Source organism: Bos indicus x Bos taurus, chromosome 14 (genome assembly GCF_003369695.1).
Source record: "Bos indicus x Bos taurus breed Angus x Brahman F1 hybrid chromosome 14, Bos_hybrid_MaternalHap_v2.0, whole genome shotgun sequence".
Taxonomy (NCBI): Eukaryota; Metazoa; Chordata; class Mammalia; order Artiodactyla; family Bovidae; genus Bos; species Bos indicus x Bos taurus.
In genome coordinates this window covers 1,116,650-1,140,904 of record NC_040089.1, presented here as the reverse complement: position 1 = coordinate 1,140,904, position 24,255 = coordinate 1,116,650, and the positions used below count along the sequence as shown (strand labels likewise).

The 24,255-nt window shown below is 63.0% G+C and overlaps 1 protein-coding gene across 1 annotated transcript in view; it reads right to left on the bottom strand.

Annotated features, from left to right (window-relative positions):
• Positions 1 to 24,255, bottom strand: part of ZC3H3 (zinc finger CCCH-type containing 3) — a 63,763-nt gene that overhangs the window by 24,211 nt on the left and 15,297 nt on the right. Inside the window, exon 4 of the mRNA XM_027560424.1 lies at positions 13,598 to 13,751. Coding sequence (XP_027416225.1) covers positions 13,598 to 13,751 — 154 coding nt within the window. The remainder of the gene's footprint in view (positions 1 to 13,597; positions 13,752 to 24,255) is intronic.

Below are 24,255 nucleotides of genomic sequence, written 5' to 3'. Positions count from 1 at the left end.
TAATATTAACACTGAAATAGCCAAGCTTCTAGAAGAAAATGTGACCTTGGCAAATATTTCTCAAACAGGACACTCATAAAAGAAGACTGATGAACCAGACAGCGCTGATGGCAAGCGCCGCACTGTGAGAAGACCGCTGACACAGGAATGTAGCCGTAATATGTAAAGAGTGCTAGCAAATCAATAAAAGACCCACTAAGACAAATGTGGGTGAAAGACTGCACAGGGCACTGCACACTGCCTCGTGTGTGCAGCCTCCTCCCCAGCTACCCGCCGCCTGGCATCTGCCTGCCCACCAAGGCTCCAGCTCCACGGTGGGGAGAGGGGGCACCCCTCGTCACTCGGCAGCATGCCCCACAGGACAGAGCAGCGGAGACAAGTAGCCCCCAGACGACCACTAAGGGCACAGCAAGAGCAGCGTGGGCACACCTGGGGAGGAGCAGGACAAGCTGGCTGAGGCTGCTGTAGATCACCCCGTCTCCCCACAGTCCTGGAGGCCGGCAGCCCGGATCAAGGTGCCTGCAGAGGAGCAGGACAAGCTGGCTCAGGCTGCTGTAGATCACCCTGTCTCCCCACAGTCCCGGAGGCCGGCAGCCCAGATCAAGGCGCCTGTAGAGGAGCAGGACACGCTGGCTCGGGCTGCTGTAGATCATCCCTTCTCCCCACAGTCCTGGAGGCCGGCAGCCCGGATCAAGGCGCCTGCAGAGGGCCTCCAGGCGCTCACAAGGCCTCTCCCCAGGGTGACTGGAGAGCAGGCCCTGTCATCTCTTCCTCCTCAAATAAAGACACCAATTCTATCAGATGAGGGCCCCACCCTAATGACCTCATTCAGCCTTAATCACCTCTCACCTCCAAAAAGCCACACTGGGATTCAGACTTCAGTCTATGAGTCTGTTTGGATAACAAATGGTAAGCAAAAGGAATTACACAAAACAGCACCTATTATACGAACCTACTTATATGAAGTTCAAGAGTTTTGAGACAGAGTTTTTCCAGACATAGGAGAGGGACCACAGGGTAGGTGGGGACGCGTGGGGGGAGCACCCTGAAGGGGGTAGGTAACGTCAGGGGGTAGGTAATGGGCACACCCTGTGGTAGGTACACAAGATAAAAATCCACAGAACTGACCACTGAAAACACAAACAAACCACACGTTTTGGCTACGGAAATTGAAGGTCTGTTCAGAAGACCAAGTTCAGGAACAAGATTTTATATAATAAAGGTGACATTTTTAAAGAATGGGAAAAAGCCTGAATGTTTAATAAATGTTCCAAAGACAACCAGATAAGCGTTAAACAAAATTAAATTTGACCTTTAATCTCACACCAAGTCTCCAAATAAATTCCAGGTAGATTACAGTTTTAACTGTAAAACTAGAAAGTGCAGCACCAGAAGAGAATAACCGAGCTCATGAATCACGGGACAAGGAGAGCGGTTCTAAGCAAATCAGTGTGTTATACCAAGTCTTAAGAGACCGACAGATCTAAGAACACAGAAAACGTAAAAGTTCCATTAAAAATCCTCACAAACAAAACAAAAGGCAAAACAGAAATTGAGGAAAAATGTGTAGTCTGCCAAAAGGGTGCCCCACCCCCAAATATTTAGATTCCTGAAAACCCATAAGAAACAGGCTAGAGGCAAATGAACAGTGCACAAAAAAAACGCTGAACTTAACAAAGAGCATGAACACAATTGACGTTAAAGGAGTTCCCTGGTGGGTCTAGCGGTCTGGCTCTTTCACCACCGTGGCGGGTGTTCCTGCTGGGGGAACTGTGATCCCATAGGCCACGTGGTGTGGCAGCAAGGAAAACCCACCAAAGTCTGAATGAACACTGGATCGCAATCTCTTCTAGAGCACAGGCAAAGTTTCTGGCAGGGGCAGCTAACACCTGGAAGGACAGAAGACGCACACCAGCGCGGCAGAAGGTGCGCCCCCGACTCTCCCTACAGCCCAGGGGCCGAGGCCCGACCTGGACGGGCCAACCTCAGCGAGGCGGACAGAAGGCCGCCGCCGAGCAGGACAGCCCTCTGCTGCGGCACAAGTGCAGACTAGGGCAGCCGTCGGGGAGACCGGCCTCGCGGCTACAGTCCAGTATCCATCACCCGAGGAGGCTGCGGTTCAGGCCGCATCCACCTCCACCGCCAGCCCCAGCCCCGGGAGGCCTCCGGAAGGCTTCCCGGGGAGGCAGAACCCTGGGCGAAGCCTTCTGCGGGAGCGGGAGGTGGCGGCAGTGCAGTCCGCGCAGGGTCTCACACGGCAGAGTCCTTGCCAGCACCTGGGGCACCTAACGGCGGATGACCGTCCAGGTGCAAAGCACTCGGCCCCCACAACCCCCACTAGGGCGAGGGGCGGGCTGTGGGGAGCCCTGGAGGGTAGGGGGCGAAGCCCACCCTTCCAGGACCCGAGCCCAGCAAGGTGGGGCGCTGCAGCCGGCAGGCCGCGCCCCAAAGCAAACCCCGCCCCAGACACGCCCACCGGGCCCCTACCAGGCAGGCGGGCGGGGCCGGGAGCAGCCACACCCCCCGCCCCGCCCCACCCCCAGAGGAGCTCTGCCGAGGGACAGAGCCCCGGCCATAATTTATGCTCCCCCGCCTATGCTTTATGGCTTTCTTAATTCGGCTCCTGCTACTATTAATGTAGTTAATGCTGAGATTATATCTATTTTCTGGCGTCAGGCGGTGATTTATTCAAGCCATTTTTCCGGTGGAGGCTCCCACGCTGTTAAATCAAGCGCCTTGCCAATTAAGTGCTGACTTGGGAAGTGGACGCAATCTTAACAGACATCTAACCGCAAATTAAACCGGGGCTCCTTACTCTGGGGAGTGGGCGGGGCAGCCACAGAAACCTTGCTGACTTCGAGGAAAGTCAGAGAAAAAGAAACCGGCTCGCTCGCCGGCTGCCCTGACTCCAGGAGGCAGGCTGCCCATCAGGCTCGCAGCAGCTGGGGTCAGGGACCCTCCTGCAGGGACCGCGGGTGGGTGGGGGAGGGCAGCAGTCGCTGGACCTGTCCCAACACACAGAGACTCTGCACCCTCAGCCCCTCCCACCTGGAGCAAGCGCTGATGGGTGTCTGGCTCAGCAGATGTGGAGCCCTAAATGGCAAGGGGTGGCTGAGGGGTTACCAAAGACCCCCCTCTGAGGACCCGCAGGGCACATGGTGGTGGGGGCGGGCAAGCACAGGAGGGGAGAGGGAGGTTAACTGGAGCTCTGGCAGGGGGAGCACGTGCGCAGCCCACCCGAGGGTGCCTGTGCCCACTGGGAGGTGCCTGCCCAGAGCGCCTGAGAGCCACACGTGGGACCTTGGGGACAGGTAGGAGCCAGGTGGCCTGAGGCCCAGCAGGGCCTTTAGGGCATGGTCCGCAGCACGGTGAGCCCCCACACCCCACAGCCAACGCAGGGAGCCCATTTTCTTGTTCAGGGGAACCCCTAGAACAGCGCCTTCCCTCACCCATCTCCAGAGGCCCTGGCCCGGCCCTGAGAGGGGAACTGTGTTTTGGGGTACGACCAAGCTGGAGGTTGATATATGCAAAGAGTTAAATGTGGTATTGATTATCTGAACACTACTTTACTACCACCTCTAAAACCAAGATAAAAGTGGTGTTTAAAACGATGTTTGATTGTGTAAGGCACCCAGGAACCGCTGGGTGACAAGGACATTTTATTTCTTGCTGTCAGGAGCAGTATTTTCAGCTTCCCTGCTCCTCATCCCCAGGGACCCCTGGGGGCACCGACACAGACACACAAGGGCCTGGTGCAAGGTGTGGCTGGGGCCTGGGCACAGCTAGGGAAGCCCCGTGGGGCTCCACGGGGAGGGTCTCGAGGGACCCTGCCAGCGTCCTGACAGTCCCGCTGCCTGCAGAGCAAAGCTTCCCTCGGGCGGACGCAGGGGCTCCCTCTAGGTTTACTCTGAAGCACTCTGGCCTGTGCACCAGTGTCTCCGTGAGGTGTGTCGCCAAGCACGTGGGGCGGCCACACAGTGGCCAGTCACACGGGGCCCTGCAGGGCTGGCCTGGGTGACGCGTCACCTGCCTGATTCTTTTCTAATGCTGGTCTGAAGGCTGCCGGGCAGGCCCTGGACGCTTGAGCCAGCTCCCGAAAAGCAGAGACACCAGCTGCACGTCCGTGATTGAGACGCAGTGCGCTGTGAATGGCCTGGGTCCACGCGGTGGGGGGTGGGTGGGCACAATCGAGACGCAGTGTGCTGTGGATGGCCTGGGTCCACGCGGTGGGGGGTGGGTGGGCACAATCGAGATGCAGTGCGCTGTGGACGGCCTGGGTCCACGCGGTGGGGGGTGGGTGGGCACAATCGAGACGCAGTGCGCTGTGGATGGCCTGGATCCACGCGGGGTGGGGGCCAGGCGGGGGGTTCGTGTGCGGCAAGAACGAGAGTGGCCTGGGGCAGCGCTGCCCCACCAGGCTGTGCAAGGGAGGCTCGAGAGTCACTGCAGAGGGGCCAGGAACGTGGGCAGCCTCCTCGCCTCCCTGCTCCGGGCACCCGCACGCAGCCAAGGTGCCAGGGGGCAGGACAGAGGGAGGGGTGCACATGACCGTGCATGGAGAAAAGGGACAGAAAGCGAGAAAGCCACCGACGTGAGGAGGCAGCGACAGAAAAGCAGGACAGAGAGACTGAAGAAAGAAGGCCAAAGACTAGAGGGCCCGTGAGTCACACACAGACGAGAGACCAGCAGGGCAGGCGGGCAACCGGGGGGCTGCAGATGGCAGAGACCGTCCCACAGGGGCCTGTGGCAGAGCCTGGGTGGGGGGCAGAACACGGGCCACCCCAGGGACTGCCATGCCCGACCAGCCCTCCACGGCAGCTCCTGCCAACTGGCATGGCCTCAGGGACACTGGCCCAGGGAGACGCCCTGGCCCACGGGCTCCTGGCCAGCTCGCGGTAGGCCTGGAGAGGGAAGGGCCCAGCGCCGTGTGCCAGCAGCTCCAGTCTGAGATGCAGAAAAGGGGAGTCCGGTGTGTGCCACTTCCCACACTGTCCACAGATGGAACCCAGGTGCCATCTGTCATGAAGTCTAGCCACAAACACTGTGGCGACAATGCCCGTGACCCGGGCCCACACCAGGAGCCCCACAGCCAAGGAGGAAGGGGGCACGGAGCTGCCTCAGGGATGACTGTCACAGCGCTGTGTGGACGCCGAGGAGGGTGGACCAGAGGCTTGGACGGAGCCCCACACAGGCGCCTGCACGCCCGTCAGTGTCTGCCCAGAGCTGGCCAAGGAGGACGGCCCAGCTTCGCCCCTGCCCAGGGGCTGCGTGGCACCGGTGGCCCCGCCGAGCACATCCTCTCCTCGGTGCTGGGCCCCGGCAGTGCTGGCCGTTGCCCCCGACCTCACACAGCCCACCCTGGAGCTGCCTATGCTGGGGAGGATGGAGACAGACCGGGCCCAGATGACCAGCTGGTCTGAAGCCAGGGCAGCCCTGGGCGGGGGCTCCACGTGCCAGCCCACCCAGGGTGGCACGCTGACAGAGCGCGGACAGAAGAGGGAAGACGGCGGCCGTCCTGGGCCCCTGAGGGTCCTGTGTCCCAGGCCTGGCCTGCCAGCCAGAGACTGGGCTCTAACAAGGCCAAGCAAGGCCCCTCTGGAGCAGGTTCTGGAGGGAGAGCGGGCACCCCAAGGTGCCCCAGCCCCGGTGCACACAGGGGCAGCTGTGGCCTGGCAAGGCTGGCCTCCCTCACCTCCCCGAAACTACCAAGGGGGCGAGGAGCCAAGGCCCCAGGCCCTCCCAAATCCGACCAAGGAGGCAGGCAGGCTTCAGGCCTCAGGGCTGCTGACAGCCGAAAGGCCTGCTAGACTCAAAGCAATGAATAAACCACCTAGGCTCGCTCTGAAGCGACTTCCAAATTAAGAGTTGCATCCTTGCTGTCAGGCCCCCGCCAGCAGTTTCCGTGGCACCTCCCGTGCAGAAACGCACCTCAGACCATCTATTAGAATGATGGAGGCAAAGGGACCCACAACTGCACTCCTTCCTTAATGAGCAGCCAAAGGGATCGGTAAGCATAATTTCAGAGGCCAGTAATATTTTATATAATCGCCAAGCGGTTTAAATTGAAAACCCCCAACTGAATCAATATTTACTGCATTGAAACGAAATGAATAGTAATAAGTCACTAAGCTCTCTGTCCTGTTTCATAAAATAAAAAATTATAAAAATGAGCACAGGCACGGGGAGGCCATCACATTAACTTTTACAGCACTCAGGGAGCCGTAACCGCCTGTTCTCATAAAATAAAATCCTAAAAAACCTGCCAGAGGAGACCTGCTTCAGCATCATGCAGGGAGGCAGGCGGGTGGGAGGCAGGAGAGGAGGGGATGGGGTCACCCCAGGGCCCGCCCTGACCCCTGCCAGTCCCACCAAGTCCCCAAGAAGGCCCAGAGAAGGCACCCCAACCCCTCCAAAGCTCAGCACCAAGAGCTCTGGTCTCGCAACCCCTCCGCGCCCCTGCCGTCACCTGCAGGCTGAACTTCCTGCTCTGATTTCTTTCCTCTCTCTTCAAATCCCACCTCGCGTGCTCTCAGCGGCTCCCGCGGGCGCAGGGGAGTCTGTTCTCAGAGCACACAGCCGTCTGTGGCGAGGGCGGAGGCCAGGCTCCAGTACAAAGGCGCTGAGAGAAGCAGGCAATGCCGCAGAGCGCCGCCAGGCCAGGCAAGAGCCCCTGGGGAGGGGTATGCGACCTCACGCTGAACGGGGGCCAAGGCTGGTGGAACAAGCCCCCAGCGGGCCGAGAGCCCTGGTGGACCCACCCCAGGCTCCAAGGTGGGAAAAGCTGGACACAGAGCCCTACACAAGTGGATGGGTCCCGTGGCTCAGGAGCAGAAGACAAACCAGCCATTAAAAACGGACACGGGCCATGAGCACGAAAGACACAGGGGACAGGAAGAGCCTCCAGCATCTGTGCCTAAGTGTCCAACGCCCCTGGTGACCAGGAGACTGCAGGTTAAAGCACCAGAGAGCCACACACGTTGAGAGCACGCCGTGATGAGAACCCAGGAAGGCCTGCGAGAAGGAAGCACACCCCTGCCCAGACCCCTCGACACGCTCCCATCACCCGTCAGCACTGTTGAGAGACCCCCCACGGCTGAGAACCGCCAGGAGCTACTGGGCTCCCAGGAGTCAGGCCTGCAGAGAGAAAGTCCCAGGTGAGCCTGGAAGCTTCTGCTGTGTGGGTGAAGTAGGCTCAGTGAGGGGCGGTGCCATGTGGAGGGAGCCGGGGCAGCCCAGAGGGGCCTCCACAGACCAGAGCGGCAGCAAATGGACGGTTAGAACGGAGCAAACGGTAACAGCTCACAGTCTGTCAAGTGAGGACCTCGAGTGCACGCGAGGAGGACATACAGGGTGGTGGGGAGGAGGGGCGGCAGCTCCCTGCAGGACCCCCGGGGCAGGAGGCCCAGCAGGGACAGGCCGCTCACACGGCCGGGCACAACCAACACCCCGAGGGACCTATAGGGCTCCTGCCGAAGGGCGAGCTGCGTCTCCTCGTGCATGGTGTTGTCTCTGGAGCCCTGGTCAAGGGCGCCCAGGCTCACGTCCCCACAGAGGAGCAGAGGGGACGGCGCAGCAGATGGAGCGGGGTGCACAGAATCGGGGTGCCCAGGCAAAGAACACACTGTGGTTCCACGCACCATTATTGCAACTCTTCTGTGCCTCTGTGTAGGTGAGAATAAAGTTATCCAAAACACCACGTGCTAGAAACCGACTAGGAAAGGGACCAAGTGAGACCAGGAGCCCACGGCAACTGCCGCCGCCCTGCCCTGCCCACTGGCCCAGCCCCTCCCTGCCTCCTGACACACCCCTCTCCCCGGCAGCCCCTGGCTCACAGCTCCCCTGGGGTGGACGGGGAGTCAGCCACAACAGGGTACTGTCCCCAACATGCTGACATAAAGCGGCCACTCAGAGCACAAGCCACAGAGCAGGGCTGCAGCCCGACAGTGAGTCTCAGAGCTGTGCCTGGCCCCCTCCACTCAGCAGAGGCAGGCCTGGCAGAGACCTCGGTGGCAGTCACGCCCGGGGGGGCCCGGGGGGGCCCAACACAGTCTGTCCGCCACTGGGCCACAGCTTCCAGACAAGCAGGGGCCTGACACAGGGCAGGCCTCCACGAGCACCTGGGGACTGAGTGGACGAGAGAAAGACACGGATTGGCTCTTCTTCCAGAGACCCAGGGGAGGCAAGGTATCACCAGAGCCACCTGCCTGGGGACTGGACCCTGTGCCTGCTCTGCTTGGCCAGGCCTGAGCTGCGGCACTGACGATCCAGGAGAGAAAACGCTCAGCCAAGGGTCACGTGCAAACACCCGCGATCTCCGGCCCAAGTGGAAGGCCTGTCTCCAGAGGGAGCAGCCTGAGGGGGCCGCGGCAGGCCCTGAAGAGTGTGGGGGCCCCTCCTGTCCCACTCAAACGCCCTGAGGAAGTGCTCTTACCTGGCGTCTCACACACCAGGTGAGGGGGCAGAGCATGCCTCTGACATGGAACCAGGACCGCCTCGACGGCCCGCTGCCCACGGAGCCAGCAGCCCCGCCCCCGCCCCATCATTCTCCTGCGTGAAACGGACATGTGCCTTTGTAGCAGGACCAGTTCACACTGCATTCCACCCCCACGGCCCCTTCAGAGCCCCTTCGGGAGCTGCCTGAGTGGCGCCCTGCCCAGGGCCCTCCTCCGCTGTCCGAAAGGCCGCTCACTGGCAGCAGGGCAGCCAGAGGCACAGCTGGGTGGAGCCAGGCTCTGCCCCAGGGCAGGCGGGCACCCCCAGGACCACAGCACAAGGCACCCCGTGTGTGACCCAGGGCTGCACACAGTAGTCTCCTGGGGAGGGGGCCACCTGGAGGAGAGCTGCAGCCCCCGCAGGTGCAGCAGCAGGCCGATCCCACCCCCAGCACCTCCCGCGGCCACTGCCCTCTGAGCAGACACCCGGGGCTACATCCCTGCCCTGGGAAGAGTCCCCGCCATGTGGCCCTCACCGACCCCACGGCCCCTGCCCAGAGAAGCCTTCTCTGGGCCCACGACCTCCGTCAGCCTGGATGAGTCTCAGTGCTTCCTGGCACTCGCCCCACGGTAGCGTCCGCTTCACTCTCTGTTGACTTCTGACCAGAGAACTTGCCCGGCACAGGACAGCTGCCTGTGGGTACCCTCGGTGGGAGGGTCCCTGCTGCCCAGCCCAGGGCACCCTGTGAACCCCACCGGGGCTGAGCTGGGAGGGCCTCTGCGCACCCCCAGGATGGCCCCCTGGAGTCGGGGTAGGGCTCGGGGCGGGGGGGGGGCACTGCTCCCCCAGGGGTGCCCCCTGACCTCCTCCAAGTGCCACATACCCTTCAGGGCAGGGTCGGGGGCTGGGGGGGCCCTAGTCTCACTGCCCTCAGAGGACACCCCTGCTCTGACTCAAGGCTGCGTCCCCCCCAAACTCCCATGTTGAAGCCCTAGCCCCAGTGTGACACTGTTTGGAGACGGGGCGTTTGGGGGGTGATGAGGGTGAGATGGGGCTTCCCTGGCGGCTCAGACAGTAAAGCCTGAAATGCGGGAGACCTGGGTCGATCCCTGGGTTGGGAAGATCCCCTGGAGGAGGGTGCAGCGACCCACTCCAGTGTTCTTGCCTGGAGCATCTCGAGGACAGAGGAGCCTGGTGGGCTACAGCCATGGGGTCGGAGTCAGCCATGACTGAGGCGACCTAGCACACACGCACGCACGAGAGTGAGGCGAGGTCATCAGGGCAGGCCCGTGACAGGATTAGTGTCCTTGTGAGGCCTGAGCTCCTGTCTCCCTCACAGGCGAGGACACAGCAGGCAGGCGGCCGTGTGCCACAGGAGGAGGGGTGGCCCTGGCCGGCTCCCTGACCTCAGACGTCCAGCTCCAGACCGAGCAGTAAACATCTGTGTGAGCCGCCCTGCATGCAGCGTTTGCTTGCAGCAGCCCGGGCCACCCAGCACCCTGGTAAAGCAGGTCGGGGGAGGCTGGGTGGGGCGAGGGGGCCACCTGAAGGGCGGGTGAGGGGACTGTGGCTCCCCATCCTCACGACGACGAGTGTCACTTTGGAGAAGCGCGTTAGAGCCTTCAAAGTCACAGCCCAAACCTCGTCAACCATCTGAGATTACTTAAGATTTACGGCACAGACACAAAAATAAAATAAAAGAGCGCAGCACGGCGGGCGGCAGGCCCGGTGACAGCACCATTTGTAGTCGGGCCAGCGCGGCCTGCAGACGCGGCTGCTTAAGCACAGCGGCTTCTGTTTATTCCGCACTTTCCCATCAGATGAATTCGGAGAGAAAACAAGTGACAGGCCGTTTGGGGACATAAGTCACACCCGAGCTTCAGTTCAGACTCATGAACTTGCTGGAAGCCAGCGAGGGCATGGCAAATCCACACATCTTAGAATACAAAAATTAAGCCCTCTCTCAGCGTGAACCTCAGCTCCAGGGCGCACTCCGTGAGCCCCTCTGGAGCGAGCACCAGCCTGGGCCCGCAGGGCCTGTCGCCATGGCCCCCACGTGGGGCGTCTGCCGGCCTAGACAGCAGCACAGAATAGCGCCGAGGGTAACTCGGGCCGGCGTTGTTCCCAGGAGGGGCAGACGCCACTGTGTCCCGCCTGCTCAGGCCTCCGCACACTCTCCTGACCAGGGCAGCCAGGGGCTTTCTATGGGATGACGGACACATGTCTACGGAGCCTGGTGGGCGGTGTCTGGGTCGGGGGAGAGTGTGTCCAGGGGCTTCCCACCTTCCATCTGCCCCAATGGGATGAGGGCTGACCGGCAGACGGACCTGATGGGCTAACGGCCCTACTTCCAGCGGACTTTCCTCTCGGGTGTTTCTGGAGTCAGAGCCTCACCACAGCAGCACCAGAACCTCCTCCACCTCCAGAGCAGACAACGGGGCTGGGCAGGGACCCCAGCCTCCTGCTGCGAATGTGGGCTACCAAGTGGGCCTCAGCCCCCAACACGTGAGGCCAAAACTGACCGGGGGCTCAGAGTAGGCAGGTTTCCATCTAAATCAGGGGGCAAAATACAAAGCCACCTCGTGAGGCAGACGTGCGCCCTGGCGCACGGGACAGCGCTAACAGTGTGGCCACGCTGGCACGTGGGTCAGGCCACAGTGAGGCTCACGGGCCTCTGGGGGGCAGAAGCCAAGGATCCTGCCATCTCTGTCACTTCCCGGACACCAGAAGCCAGGCCTGGGAACACCCATCCTGCTGGCTCCCGCAGGGCAGGGGTCGGGCAGAGGGGCTGCTGCCCCCCAAGGATGAGCGGGTGGGGTGAGAGCAGGCTGCAGCGTTTGGAGGCCATGTGCCCTCCTGAGACCTCAGGATGGCAGGGCCTGCCAGCCAGCCCACCACTGGTGTCCTCTCTCCCTGGGGCACCAATCAGGAGCCCAAGAAAAGCCCTTGGTCCCTGGGCTCAGCCTGGCACCTGGTGGACAGCCGTGCTTTGTGGTCACTCAGCAGCCAGGAGCCCATCCTGGCCTCAGCCCAGTCGCCAGCACAACTCTTCCTTCTGCCAGGGAGAGCTGGGGAAGCTGCCGCTGCAGGACAGAGGTCAGGGTCAAGGCCAGCGGGACAGAGGTCAGGGTCAAGGCCAGCGGGCCCTGGGGCCTCTACACCGCCTGCCAGCCACACAGAGGCAGCCCCAACGCTGAGGGACAGAAGGAGCAGCGTGGGCAGGCATCAAGGTAGCCGCCGGCTCCGCGGACAGGCTCATCCTGCTGCCTTGACAAGCTGAGCCGGGCGTGAGCAGCTGACGTCGGGCCGGGCAGTGGCAGGCCGCAACTCTGCCGAGGAGGAGGCCCCGCCAGGGCACAGGTGACCTTGGGCACAAGAACCCACCCACTGGCAGCCACACTTCCCGGGCCTCCCGGCCACTCAGCTCCCCCACCCCCAGACCACATTCGGGGGCCTCCCAGGCACCTGGCGAGGGTCAGACAGGCCTTCAGGGAGGCAGCCCCCGAGCAGGCTCCACACCGGCCCTCAGCTAACACGTGCCTTGGCCGCACCTCCGCACTGGGCTGCTGAGAGCTAGAGCAGCTGCAGCCACCGAGCATGGCCAGGGCTGCGGGGCTGGCAACGCAGGCACCTGGCAGGGCTCCTGGGCGGCGACCCAGCCTCCACACCAGGCCCCCAGCCTCCCCACCGGGCCTGGACCACTGTCACAGGGACACGGAGCTTGAGGCAGGCAGCGGCCGAGAGGGGCTGGCGGCCAGGCTGGGTGGGCCTGTCCCAGCAGCCTTGCTGTGCACCCAACCCAAGTGTGGACGCCACCACCTGCCCATGCAGCAGCCCCGCCGGTCCCGAGCTGAAGGGGAGGCACAGCCCAGGCCCTGCTGCTGACCGGGCCATCCTCCGCTTGAGGGGCTGGACACTTAGCTGAAACCAAGGCGGCAGCTGCCTCGGGGGCGCACCTAGCCACCTCCCCACTCAGGACCTCTGCCCCTTAAGCCTGGCGCTCATTTCTGATCAGTGACCTCATCACAGCCTGGCACACTCAGCACTCAATACTGGCCCAGCTGGATCCACACCTGGGCTCCGGTGGCCCCAGGAGCCAGGAGGAGAGGCCCGTTGGCGCCTCCTGACAAAGGTCACGCAGCCCCAGCAGAGGCGGGGCCAGGCCTGGGCTGCCGAGGCAGCCGGACGCCGACTGCAGGAGGGGGAGGCAGGAGCAGGAATCAATAAATCTGAACCTCATTCATGATGATCTGGGGCTCTTATTAAGTAAATTAATTTAAGTTAATTTAGCTCGATCATGACTCCCGATCACAGTGATTTAGTGAGGGGGAAATTGCATTAGGAAAGGCCATGCTCACCAGATAGGAGAACGGAAGAAAATTAGACCCACTTAGCACTGTGAATTAATATGGAAATAGCAGGTGTAAATTTAACCTTATCGAGAGAGTGAAAATTATCTTCATAAATTTGTAGAAATAGCCCCCAAGATGCTTATAAATCTATTTAAAACAAAAATATTACAAAAAGTGCAGTAAAATTAATTTAAAATATACTTCCAGCTATCGCCTCCAGAAAAGTCAGCAGCAGGGCCAAGTTTCGTGTGGCCTAGCGGGAGGGAGGAGGGTGGTGGGCACTGCTGACCGCCTGGGCAGGCTGACCTCCTGGCACACCTACCACGGGCCAGCAGGTCCCCAGCTCCTCTCCCACGGCCGCTCAGCTTGCACACGCCCTCAGCCAGAGGCCGCCCGGAGCCAGGCCATAGCCCTCGAGAGCAGGAGGCCCCTGGGGCTGGCAGGTGGAGCGGGCTGCAGCCTCGCCTCCCGCCCCTGACGATCGCCATAGGACAGAGAGCTGGCCCAGCCTCTCTCACTAGAAGCTTCTCCCTGAGGGACACCCAGTGTGGTGTGGCCTCAACGGTCCGGGCCGTAGCTGCTCCCAGAGCAGCTCCAGCGGCTTGCTGATAACAGGACAGGGAGCGTGAGTCTGCACAAGTGTGTGGCACACATGGGTTGGCTACATGACTTGTGCAGAAATTGCTGGGTAAAAAAATTAGCGCATTCCCCTGTCAACAACTACAGACCAAGCACTTGCGGTGGTGCGCTCGGGCCCTGAGGCCCTCCGGCCTGCCCCGCCCTCTGGAGCCCACCAGGCGCAGGCCTCTTACCTGGACAGGGAGAGCCGCCGCGCCCGCCAGGAGGGCGGGGCTGGGGGGCCGGGGGTGGTGCTAAGAGGCGAGGTCGGAGTCTTCTTGACGATGCGGTAGCGCGTCCTGATCACTTTGCTGGTGGGAGGGGGCCGCTGGCCATGCAGGCTGGAGGCTGCAGGGAGACCCAGACACAGGGGTCAGGGGAGGCGGGGGAGCTGCCCGCTGCTCCATCAGCCCTGCCCACATCCGCCCCGCTCTGGGGAGCCCAGCAGCTCCTGCAGCCAGAGCCGGCGGCAGGGCAGGCCCAACTCCCGTGGACACTGAGGAGGGGCCGCAGGTGGGCCGCGGAGGCTGGGGTACAAGGCGCTCACCTCCCTCTCTGGCCACCCTCACCCGCCCCCTGCATCCACGCAGATTTATGTCCTTAATCACTTCCGTTTCTATAACGTTTTGCAGAGTGATATACACCATAGCTTTCCTCCTTGCTGAAGGTTTCATGCAATTAACAGGGATCTGTTTTGTCCCAGTTCCCTCAACTTGATAGCCAGCAATTTCTCCATGGCTTCAAGGAACGCATCTAATTGCCCGCCTTTCGTAACGCATAGCTCTAACTGCCCAGATAATTAAAGCTAACACAGCGCTCCCACCCCTCGTGGCCCAGCTAGCACCCAGGCCCTCAGGCCAGGCTGCTCAGGCCCAGGCTCCCAAGGGCGCCTCTCCTGGGGCCCACTTCCACATGCCTGCCCGCAGCCCAGGGCTCTGCCTAGAAGGGGGCCACAACCACCACCCCTGCAGCGGGCAGCTTCTGGGCAGCACAGCCAGGGGGGATGGACACATGGGGGGTGGCCAGGAAAATGCACTGGTCTCATCACCAGAAATCCGGCACAAGGAAGGGCAAGGATCAGCTACCCCTCAGCTGAAGGCTGCCTGGGCCCGGCATGGCCCAGGAGAGGGGGCGGCCCCACAGGGCCCCACGTGCCTTGCTGCTTTACGCCAGTCCCGGCGGTGCCCAGCCACCCCACTGTCCAGCGGCACAAACCAGTGCGTCCTGACCCGAACCTGCTCCCCTGGGCCAAGGACACATCTTCCCAGCACCTGCAAACCCCACAGGAAGCAGTTACTGCTCTGAAAATGGTGACGGTAACACTACCTAAAAACCATCTCTCAGAACTGGGAACACAACAGCCCACCAAGCCACAGCCAGGCCCTCCCCTGTCAGCAATCAGCACCTCGGCCTGGACCTCCTCTCCAGGCCCACCCGGCCCGGCAGGTGGTGGGGTGAGGGCTTGCCCGGGGGCAGTCAGGACCAGCCCACCCAGCGAAGTGACCGCACCTGCATGGCCACTGGAACGGGCACTGTGCCTCCCTGTCCAGATGCTGGAAGGGCCCCGCCTTCCCACGTGAGACGGCCAGGACGCGGCTCGGACGGATTCCAGGCCCTCCTAGCAGCCTCCACAACAGAGGAAAGTGCAGGTTCCAAGCACCCAGCCGGGTCAGGTTAGGTGTGGGCCCCAAGGCCCAGGGAATACTGAGAGCGGGGGACGCCTCTGCTCCCCGGACTGATGGCAGGGACCCACAACCACTGCCCACCAAGGGGGTCCACAGAAGTCGGGGCAAGGCTGGGCCAGCACCCCACCCGACCTGTCTCCATCTGTCTGTCTCCTCGCAAGGGCGGAAGCTCAGGAGGGGTCACAAGAGAACGAGGGGAGCTCAGCAAAAGTACAGGCTCACCTGGGGGCCCGGTCCTGGAAAGTGACCGAGCGGGCGGGTCTGCAGCCTCGGGCAGCCCCACACCACACACAGCCCAGCATAACCTGGGCATCAATAAATAAATGTTTGTTGAATTGAATTTTCAAGGTCTTACAAGCAAGGAGAGACCAACGAAAATCAATAATAGCTTGTTCCAACTATGAGCTCAGGAACGTGAGAATTCCTCTAAGTTATCACCAAGCCCCACGCTGACCTCATGGCCTCCAAACCCACCCCAGCTCCCTGCTTACAGAGACTCTGCACCTGGACAGACCCCTGCCTGTCCCCTCCAGCGGGGCCGCCCACTCTCTGCCCCATTCTGACCCCTACAGCAGCCACCACCCACCAGCCGGGGCTGTGACACACACCGCAGAACCCAGGGGTGCCCTGCTCTGTGGCCCGGGGCATGGCTGTGTGGGGTGGGAAGGGGCACTGGGCAGTGAGCAGGCCCCCGCCCCAGCCTGGCTGCTTCCATCCCATGCTCCGCCCCCTCACCCAGATGCACGCCCCCTTCTCCCATCCCCTCCCTGCTCCACCAGGCGCCACCTCCTTCAGGAAGCCCCCAGTCCCCAAAGCCCAAGGGACTGGACTCCACATTCTGCAAAGTGCCTCTTGAGACACAGCCTCTGGGCCTGGCCCTAACTCCCCCCTACAAAGAGCACTGATATTCACATCTCTTCACAATGCAGCCCTACTGTGAGAGCAACTTCATCATCAATTTACTGCATTTTCCTTATTGGTGCCCCGTTACCACTTCCAAAAATACACAAACTAATAAAGTAGACCCTCCCTCTTAGACTCATTGTCACTCTCCAGACATCTTCCCTGTCACACCTCCGCCCTCCAGATCTAAGAGGCAGGGGGAGAGTGAGCACAGAGCACAGCCTGGCCCTGCAGACCCTTCCGCTCTCCCATGGGCAGCACAGGACCCCCACAGTGTGCTGCGGCCCCCTGCCTGGCCTTGAAGATCCCCCTGCTCTTCCACAGGCAGCATGCCCCGCCCCCACAGTGTGCTGTGGCCCCTGGCCTGGCCCTGCAGATCCTCCTGCTCTTCCATGGCAGCACAGGACCCCCACAGTGTGCTGCGGCCCCCTGCCTGGCCTTGAAGATCCCCCTGCTCTTCCACAGGCAGCATGCCCCGCCTCCACAGTGTGCTGCGGCCCCTGCCTGGCACTGCAGATCCTCCCGCTCTCCCATGGGCAGCATGGGACCCCCACAGTGTGCTGCGGCCCCCTGCCTGGCCTTGAAGATCCCCCTGCTCTTCCACAGGCAGCATGCCCCGCCTCCACAGTGTGCTGCGGCCCCTGCCTGGCCCTGCAGATCCTCCCACTCTCTCACGGGCAGCATGGGCCTAGGGGTGGACGCGCCCCAGAGAGGACCGTCCAGGGCGCCCCTGTCCAGGGCACGAGCTCAGCAAGGTGGACACACAGGTGGCGTGCCACCCTCGTCCTAGGGGTGGTAGGACTGGGGGCTCCTAAGACCGCACACGGCACACGGGGGCCAGAAGCTGGGGTGGGAGGCCCGGTAGCCCTGAAGCCTGTGTGCAGGCGGAGCGGCGGGTGTGGTCTCCAGGAGGCAGCACGCTCCTCACGCAGGCAGGGCCGCCTGAGCCCAGCCCAGCACAGCCCTGCCAAGCAGCAGGCTCTCCCCTTCCTCCTGGCTGGCTGAGGTCTGTGTAGATAATCATGTTATTTAGATACGATGTTGGTTTAATTCCCTTCATTACAGACTCCCAGGGCTGTAATTTTTTTCTCCGCATGATGTATTCCCCGTGGCACATTTCACTCAAATCAAACCCTTCGCGCCTTTATTGCCAACGACGCCCGGGCGCCGCGTTATCAGGCCCACACACACAGCCCTCTCCGCCCCGCTGTGCAGAGGTCACTTCTAATGACTAATCGATCTCATTAGCTTCCCTAATTAAAAACTTTACTACCGCAGTGGAAGACAAACTACAAAAAAACTGCTGGCATCATATCTGAATGGGTATGAGCCCATCCATCAGCTGGGCTCTGGCCCTGCGCGCCCAGCTCGCGGCTGGGGTGGCGGGGGATTGCTGCCAGGGAGGCCAGCCGCGGGGCCCGGCCGTCTGGGAGCGGGGGAGCACCAGCCCTCACGGTGGCCGTCCGGCAGCACCGTCTGCAGCAGCCCGGCCTCTGGCTGACCCCGGCCCCCACCCCACCTCAACGAGCACCACAGACAGCAGAGCCACTGGACGGAGGGCAGGCCCTCGCTCTGTCGCTGCGGACTAGGGTTGAGAGGGAGTTCAGGTTTTTATGGAACTTCAAAGGGCGAGAACTAGGAGGAAACGAGCTGATTTCACGACTGTTTAACGACTGAAGAGGAGCTGGAACCGGAGCTCCTCTGAGTAGAGGCTGCCTGGGGCTGCTGACGGGAGCAGGAGGCGACGGGAGGAGCCCCCGACAGCCCACTGGCCAGTCAGCTCCGGACATCCCGACGAGGCAGGGTGGGCGCCGTCAGGAAAGGCGGGGCGGGGGCGGCAAGGCTGATCTGGGACCTTGAGGAGCGTGGCCTAGAGGCCTGTCCCCAGACTCGCCCTGACTGGGCCGCGGACCCCGTGGCCCATCGTGCACAAGCTTCCAGGTCCACACGGGCACTGGGGCCTCTGGAGTGGGCAGACTGAGCAACAGGCCGAGGAGGAGACCCGAGACAGCAGACAATCACGCTGGGCTTCCCATGCGCTCCAAGGGTGCCACCCCGCCCCTGAGGCCAGCAGAGCGAGGGGACAGCTCAGCGCCACCGGGGAAGGCCGAGCCCGGGAGCACGGCTGCCTCCAGCCCTCCCGCCCGGCGGGGTGCAGAACAGGACAGCTGGGCCACAGCCACCGCCTGGCGGCCAGCCGGGGGATTCGCCAGAACCAGACGCACGAGGCGCCTGGGCAGGGCACAGCCTGAGGACCGAGAACTCCATCCGCCTGTCAGGCACCCCAGAAACCAAGCTCTGCTCCTGAAGGGGGCCCCAGGCCCCACCAGCGAACAGAGTGGGTGGGGTCAGTCGAGCGCCTGGCCTCCCAGGGTCTTGCAGCGTGGCCGCTGGGAAGCGAGCGGGCGGGCTGTGGGGTGAGCCTCCTGCCAGCCTGGGTGTCCCGTGCCAAGTCCTGTGACTCAAAGCCCCCCCGTCACCGAACCTGCTCTTCCTCAGCAGCTGCCCCGACACTTCCTCACACCCCCAACTCCGCGTTAAGACAGACGAGAGGCCACGTCACAGCTCAGGCTTTCAGGAGCCCCGGGAGCTGTCCTCCGCTACCAGTAATGTGGGTCCCACTGGCTGGTCGCCTAACCAGCAGCCTGCACTGCACCCCGCTCCCCAAGGCTGCTTAAGGCCCCCACATCGGGGGATGTCTCCACCTGACTGGGGCCGCGGGCAGCAACAGCCGAAGCAGCTTCTGAGCACCCAAACCCACTCCTCCTGGGTTCTGAGATCTGAAAGAAAGAGTTTTCAAGCCCACAGTTCCCAAGAGGGATCCCCTATGATGCCTCTTCCTAGGGTGCCCCCCAGACCACCCCCAGCCTCCACGAGAATAGGCCCCTCCAGCTAACTGCCTGCTTAGGAATCACAAGGCAGGGAGCTCAGGGAGTGCGCCCACAATGACACCGCTGGCCAGGGGGCTCTAGACAGAGGGGATGGCATGGCCATGGCCCCTGGGACAGTGGGAAGCAGGGAGGGCTGCAGGCAGGCAGAGAGTTGGGCCCGCCCTGTGCTGCCTCAAGGCTGGTGGAAGGCTCACACCTAGTCAGCAGAAAAGAGGCCGCCAGACTGCCAACGACGGGCCTGTCGTCTCTGTACACCACCTTGTCTGAACATCAGCCTGTCTGAGCTGTTCTGTTGGTGACGCCTATGGTCCTGGAGACGGTGAAACCACAACAGCATCAGGAGGACTGAGGAGGGGCGCACAGTCCCCAAGGGCCACCAGGAGAAGCTCCACCGCCTGCAGGAAGCAGGGGGACGGCTGCGTGCCCAGAAGTGCTCCCAGAGGGGTGCTCCCAGCAGATGCCAGGGGCAGGGCAGCTCCCACACTGGCCCCACGCACCCTGCGGAAGGGCTGGGACCTAAAGCAGAGCTGGCGAGATGCTGCCTGCAGAGGCGGACGGAAGCAGGCGTCATGGCAGGAGGCTGGGCCCCTCACCCCGCCCAGACAGCAGTTCTCAGGGGAAGACCCAGGGAAGGCTGGCCCTGGCCAGCTCAGGGGGTGCCTTGTCAAGAGAAGTGCGGACCCTCTTCCCTCCACCCCCTCCACAGAGGATCCACAGTGCCCACCGTGCAGCAGAGCCGCCAGGTACGTCAGCCCTAAGGACGAGGGAAGGAAAGGGAAGGAAAATGACCGGCCCATTGCCCCGCAGGAAGGGACCCAGGCTGGGCCCGTCTGGCACCAGGCCCAGGGGCCTCTGCGTAGGAGTCTCTCAGGATGGACAAAAGAGGAGCTCAACTCTCTGACATCAGCCTAGAAGACACACAGCTCCAACCCATAAAGACAGCCAGAAACACACTGCAACCTGCCCCTGCACCACACCTCCCCGGCACCCCAGATCTCCACCTCGCCCTGCAGGCTCCCTGCGCCCCCAGACCTGTGTCTCACTCCTCCCCGGGAAAGCGCTCACGTGGCGCCACCCTGGGCCCACTGCACTCAGTGCCCTGCAGGCAGCGGCCGCAGCCGGTCCCAGCCCAGAACCTGCAGGTGCAGGGTGTGTGTGGTGACCGGGCCTGGCCCTCCTGCGCCCACCACAGGACAGGCAAGGCCTCAAGACAAACCGCGACGGCGAGGGCCTTCTCCTGGAGGAGGCAGACGCCCCGCCCCCGCGCTCGCTCAGTGGGAGCTGCCAGGGACCGCAGCCCCCCGCGCTCTAACAAGCTTCAAACGAGGGATGACGGGGATCGCAAAGTATGAATTTTTATGAGTCTAATAAATCACTCCACTTTTCCTGTGCCTGATGGCTGCCGGCACTTCAAACGGACAAGCCCTGCCACAGTCAGCGGCTTGGCCGCGTCCCCACAGGCGGCCACACTGGGGCGGGGCGGGAGGTGGGGACGGGGCCGCCGAGGCCCCTCCTGGCTCCCATGGCACCCAGCTCTGCCCCCAGGGCCAGCCCTCCTGCAGGCCCCAGGAACGGCTCGGGCAGCCTGCGGAGAGGCTTTGCCAGACTCTGACATGCAGAGGACCCACCCCTGCCTTCCAGACCAGAGTCTGCACAGGGGACCCTGGGGAGAGGGGTGGATGCGTGGACACGTGGTCGCTCACACACGCGCTTGCTCACACGCAGGCACAGGGGGCCCTGGGGAGAGGGGTGGACGCGTGGACATGTGCTCGCTCACACACGTGCTCACTCACACGCAGGCCGCGGGCACACGTCAGCAAGGGGGAGGGACGCCTGCCTGTGAGAGGGGAGAGGCGGGCCTGGGTCTTGCCCTGAGAGGCTTCCTGTCTTCTGCTCCAGGGACCAGCCTTGGTGAACAACTACCATCACCAAGTCACAGCGACAGCATGACTGGGCCGCACGTCACCTGGCGGCTGTCGGCACCAGAGGAGCGTGGGCAGCGGGGAGGTGACAGACAGCCCTGTCGCCGCCCGGCCCTGCGCGCCGCCGTCTCACGTTACCTGGTGTTTAATGACGACACCGTCAGCCAGAGACGCACAGCGCCAGGACTGTCAGGGCCCTATTAGAGGGAAGATTGAGACCCTACTCTTCTCAAACTCACTCAAGCAACACAAGCCGCCAGTTCCTGTAATTATCGTGCACGAGCCATCGATCGCACGATGACACCGCCCCATCTGTGTGAAATGGGGGTAGTCTGCTCCCTGACAGTCGCTGTACATTACAGGTGGTGGGTCTCCCACCCCTTTAGGTGTCACTCTAAAGGATGGAGGAGGGGAAGGGAGCACCTCCTAGCCCCCGCCCCACCTGCAGGCCCTGGGCACAGGGGACAGGGAGCCCGAGTACATCCCAGGGAGGCGTGCCCCAGAAGGCGGAAGAGACAGCATGGCGTGTGGCTGGGGATCCGGGGCAGGGGCAAACTCAGGGAGCAGGGCCCACAGGTGCAAGAGACGGCCACACCCCAAAGCCGGGAGCCCCAAGCAAAGGCAGGGAAGGCAGGATCCAGGCCAGGCAGACAGCCCACCCTCCCTCCACTCCCCCAGAGACAGGGCCAGGCCCGAGCGGGCGGAGGGCAGGGTTCAGACATGGCTGGGCTCCCCCCAGTGGAGACCAGGCGGCCCCCGCCCGGGCTGAACCAGGCTGTGCTGGGCTGACACGCCTGCGTGCGGAGGTCCAAGGCCTGACTGCCCAGGGGACCAGGGGCTGGCCAACACCTGGCCCCACACTGGGTCTGTGAGCACATGGTCTCCATCCTCACAGGACGGTGGTCCTTTCTCACGCCTGTGTCCGTCCATTTGGGAGCTTGGCCCAGGCAAGCCAGGAGGACAGGGAGATGGCCTGGGGGGGAATCCGCCCCCTACCAGGCTGAGACCCCAGAAGGCCAGAGCCCTAGGGAGCAACAGGGGCTCCCAGGTCCACCAAAGGAGTGGAGGGGCCTTGTCCACACCCCACTGACAGCACCAGGGCCCCCAACAAGCCAGGTCAGCTGAGGGGACAAAGCCGATCCTGGGAGGTGACGGCCCACCCTACCTTGGCAGTTTCTGCTGAGGTTTCTGGTGGCAGGAAAGTGCCCACCAGTCCCAGGTGGACAGAGGCCCACATTCCAAGCATGAGCGATGGGGGAAGCAGTGCAGAACACGCCTGCCCTCCCCACGGGGCTGGCCCAGACACTAACCGCAGCGCCACGGGACAGGCGCCAATCAATGTGTCCGCCTCCACCCTCCTCACCCTCAAGACCCCATCCTCACCCACGGCGGGGGGGGGGGGGGTGCCCAGCAGACATGGGGTGTGCCCCTAGATATGTGACACACACTGGGCTTCAGTCGTCCCCAGGAACCCCAGTCCCACTACATGACCCAGAGCCGGTGGCCCGCGCAAGGACAGTGCTCCTCCTGGCCACAGCCTGGCCCCTCGGGCGCCCAGCCCAGCTTCCTCAGAGTTGGGGCCAGAGACAGACACTTCTGAGAGAGCCTGGAAATAACCTCGCTATAAAAAGCAGTGACCACGGAGAGAAAACCACATGTGCCCTCACAAGTGCCAGGCTACCCGGATTCTCCTGGCCACTCACCTGTCCTATGCGGTGGCCAGAGGGGCAGAGCTGCAGCCCAGGGGCAGCGAGCAGGCCTGAGGGCACCTGGGTGCAGAGCAGATCTGGCCTCACTCAGCCCTGGAGCCAGCCTGCCCGGCCGAGAGGCTGGAGACGGGTCGCCGTGGCGGAGGCAGGAAGGCAGCAGAGCCGCTGGGGCTCACGGGCCAGAGGAGGCCCGCCGCCATGTGCCGCCCTGCCAACCGTGGAGGCAGTGGGAGGGTAGCACAGGCTGGCCAAGAAGGGGACCAGAGGCCCCCCACCCTCAGCTCTCAGCCCTCAGGGAGGAGCCTGGGCCTGGGCCCCTGCAGGGTCCTCCGGCCCAGCAGCCCTGCTCAGGGACAGCTCCCAGGCTCCACCCGCAGAAAGCAGGCTGCTGGGGCCAGGGTAAGGCTGGGGGCGGCTGTAGCTCCACACACCTCTGAAGACAGGGCCTTGGGCCTCTGTGGCTGGCAAGGGGGGAGGAGGGGTGAGAGGGGGCCAGCCAGGCAGAGGCCTTCCAATCTCAGAGTGGTGGGCGCCCCAGGCCAGTCTGCCTGAGGCTGATGGACTCTCCAGAATAGGGCGCCACCTGACGTGAGGCTCAGCCCTGCTGTCTGGAGCCCAGAGAAACTCGGCAGATGAAGAGAGGAGGCAAAGGTGCCGGGAGGGAGGGAAGGCTGCCCCTCACTGCTGACGCCCAGGTCACAGCGCCCGCCAGCACCACACTCTGCAGGGGCACTCGGGGTGCCCGAGTTCAGGAGGGCAGGTCCTGAGGGCGAGCCTGCCCCCATTCCAACATTCCAGACTCCACACGGGTGCAGATGAGCAGAGACGGGAACACGTGGTGCTGGTGACTCGCTGCACAGCGTGGCTTCAGCAAGGCTCACCCCAGACATGCTGGGAGCCGTGGGCCCGGCCTGCTCCTCCCCACCCTCCCGCCGTCCTCCCCAGACTCCATGGCAGTGCCGGGGCCGGGAGTTTGGGTCTGCATGCAGGGCCAGGGTCTGCCTTCCGTCTCCTGCACACGGTGAGGTACGCTGTCTCTCCCTCGACACCACAGGCCCTACTGCCCACCCCACAGACCTCCGCCGCCAGCAACGATCAGGACCAGGCAGCTGAGCCGCTGCTGGTGTGCAGGGAGCAAGCGGCTCTGAAGGCACCCGCACCGCGGGATGGCCGGACAGACGGGCTCAGCCGCACCGCCCCGAGCACGCACTGCCTCACAGGACACCCCCTGCTGGGTGGCGAGGCCATTTGCTGCCAGCCACCAAGGCCTACCCTTGCCCAGCACTTGGAAAAGTGGCCACTGTCACACCCAGCGCCATGGAGAGCATGCTCCGTACAGGCCGCCGCCGATGCGCAAAGGCAGTCAGGAGGACAGCGGCCAGAGCCTGGGGGTCTGCACAGCCTGGGGCACACCGTGAGGAGAAAACAGCTCCGAACTGGCTCAGAAAGTGCCGCGCTCCGGAGGAGGACAGCAAGCAACCCGCAAGTGCGGGGGGCTGCGCCCTGCCCCAGGCCCATGGCACCCAGAGGCCCTGTCTGGACCTCCAGAGGCCCTGCTGGACGTGCGGCTCTCCAGGGAAGAGCGGTTGGGGCCAGGCTGATGGCCCAGGCCCTGGGCCCCCAGACTCTCAGACTCTCCTCAGCCAGGCGGGCAGGAGCACCAGGAGGAGCACTATGCCCCCAGGCCCCCGTCACCCAAAACCAACGCAGGGGAAGGGAGTGAGCATACCACAAACCAGAGC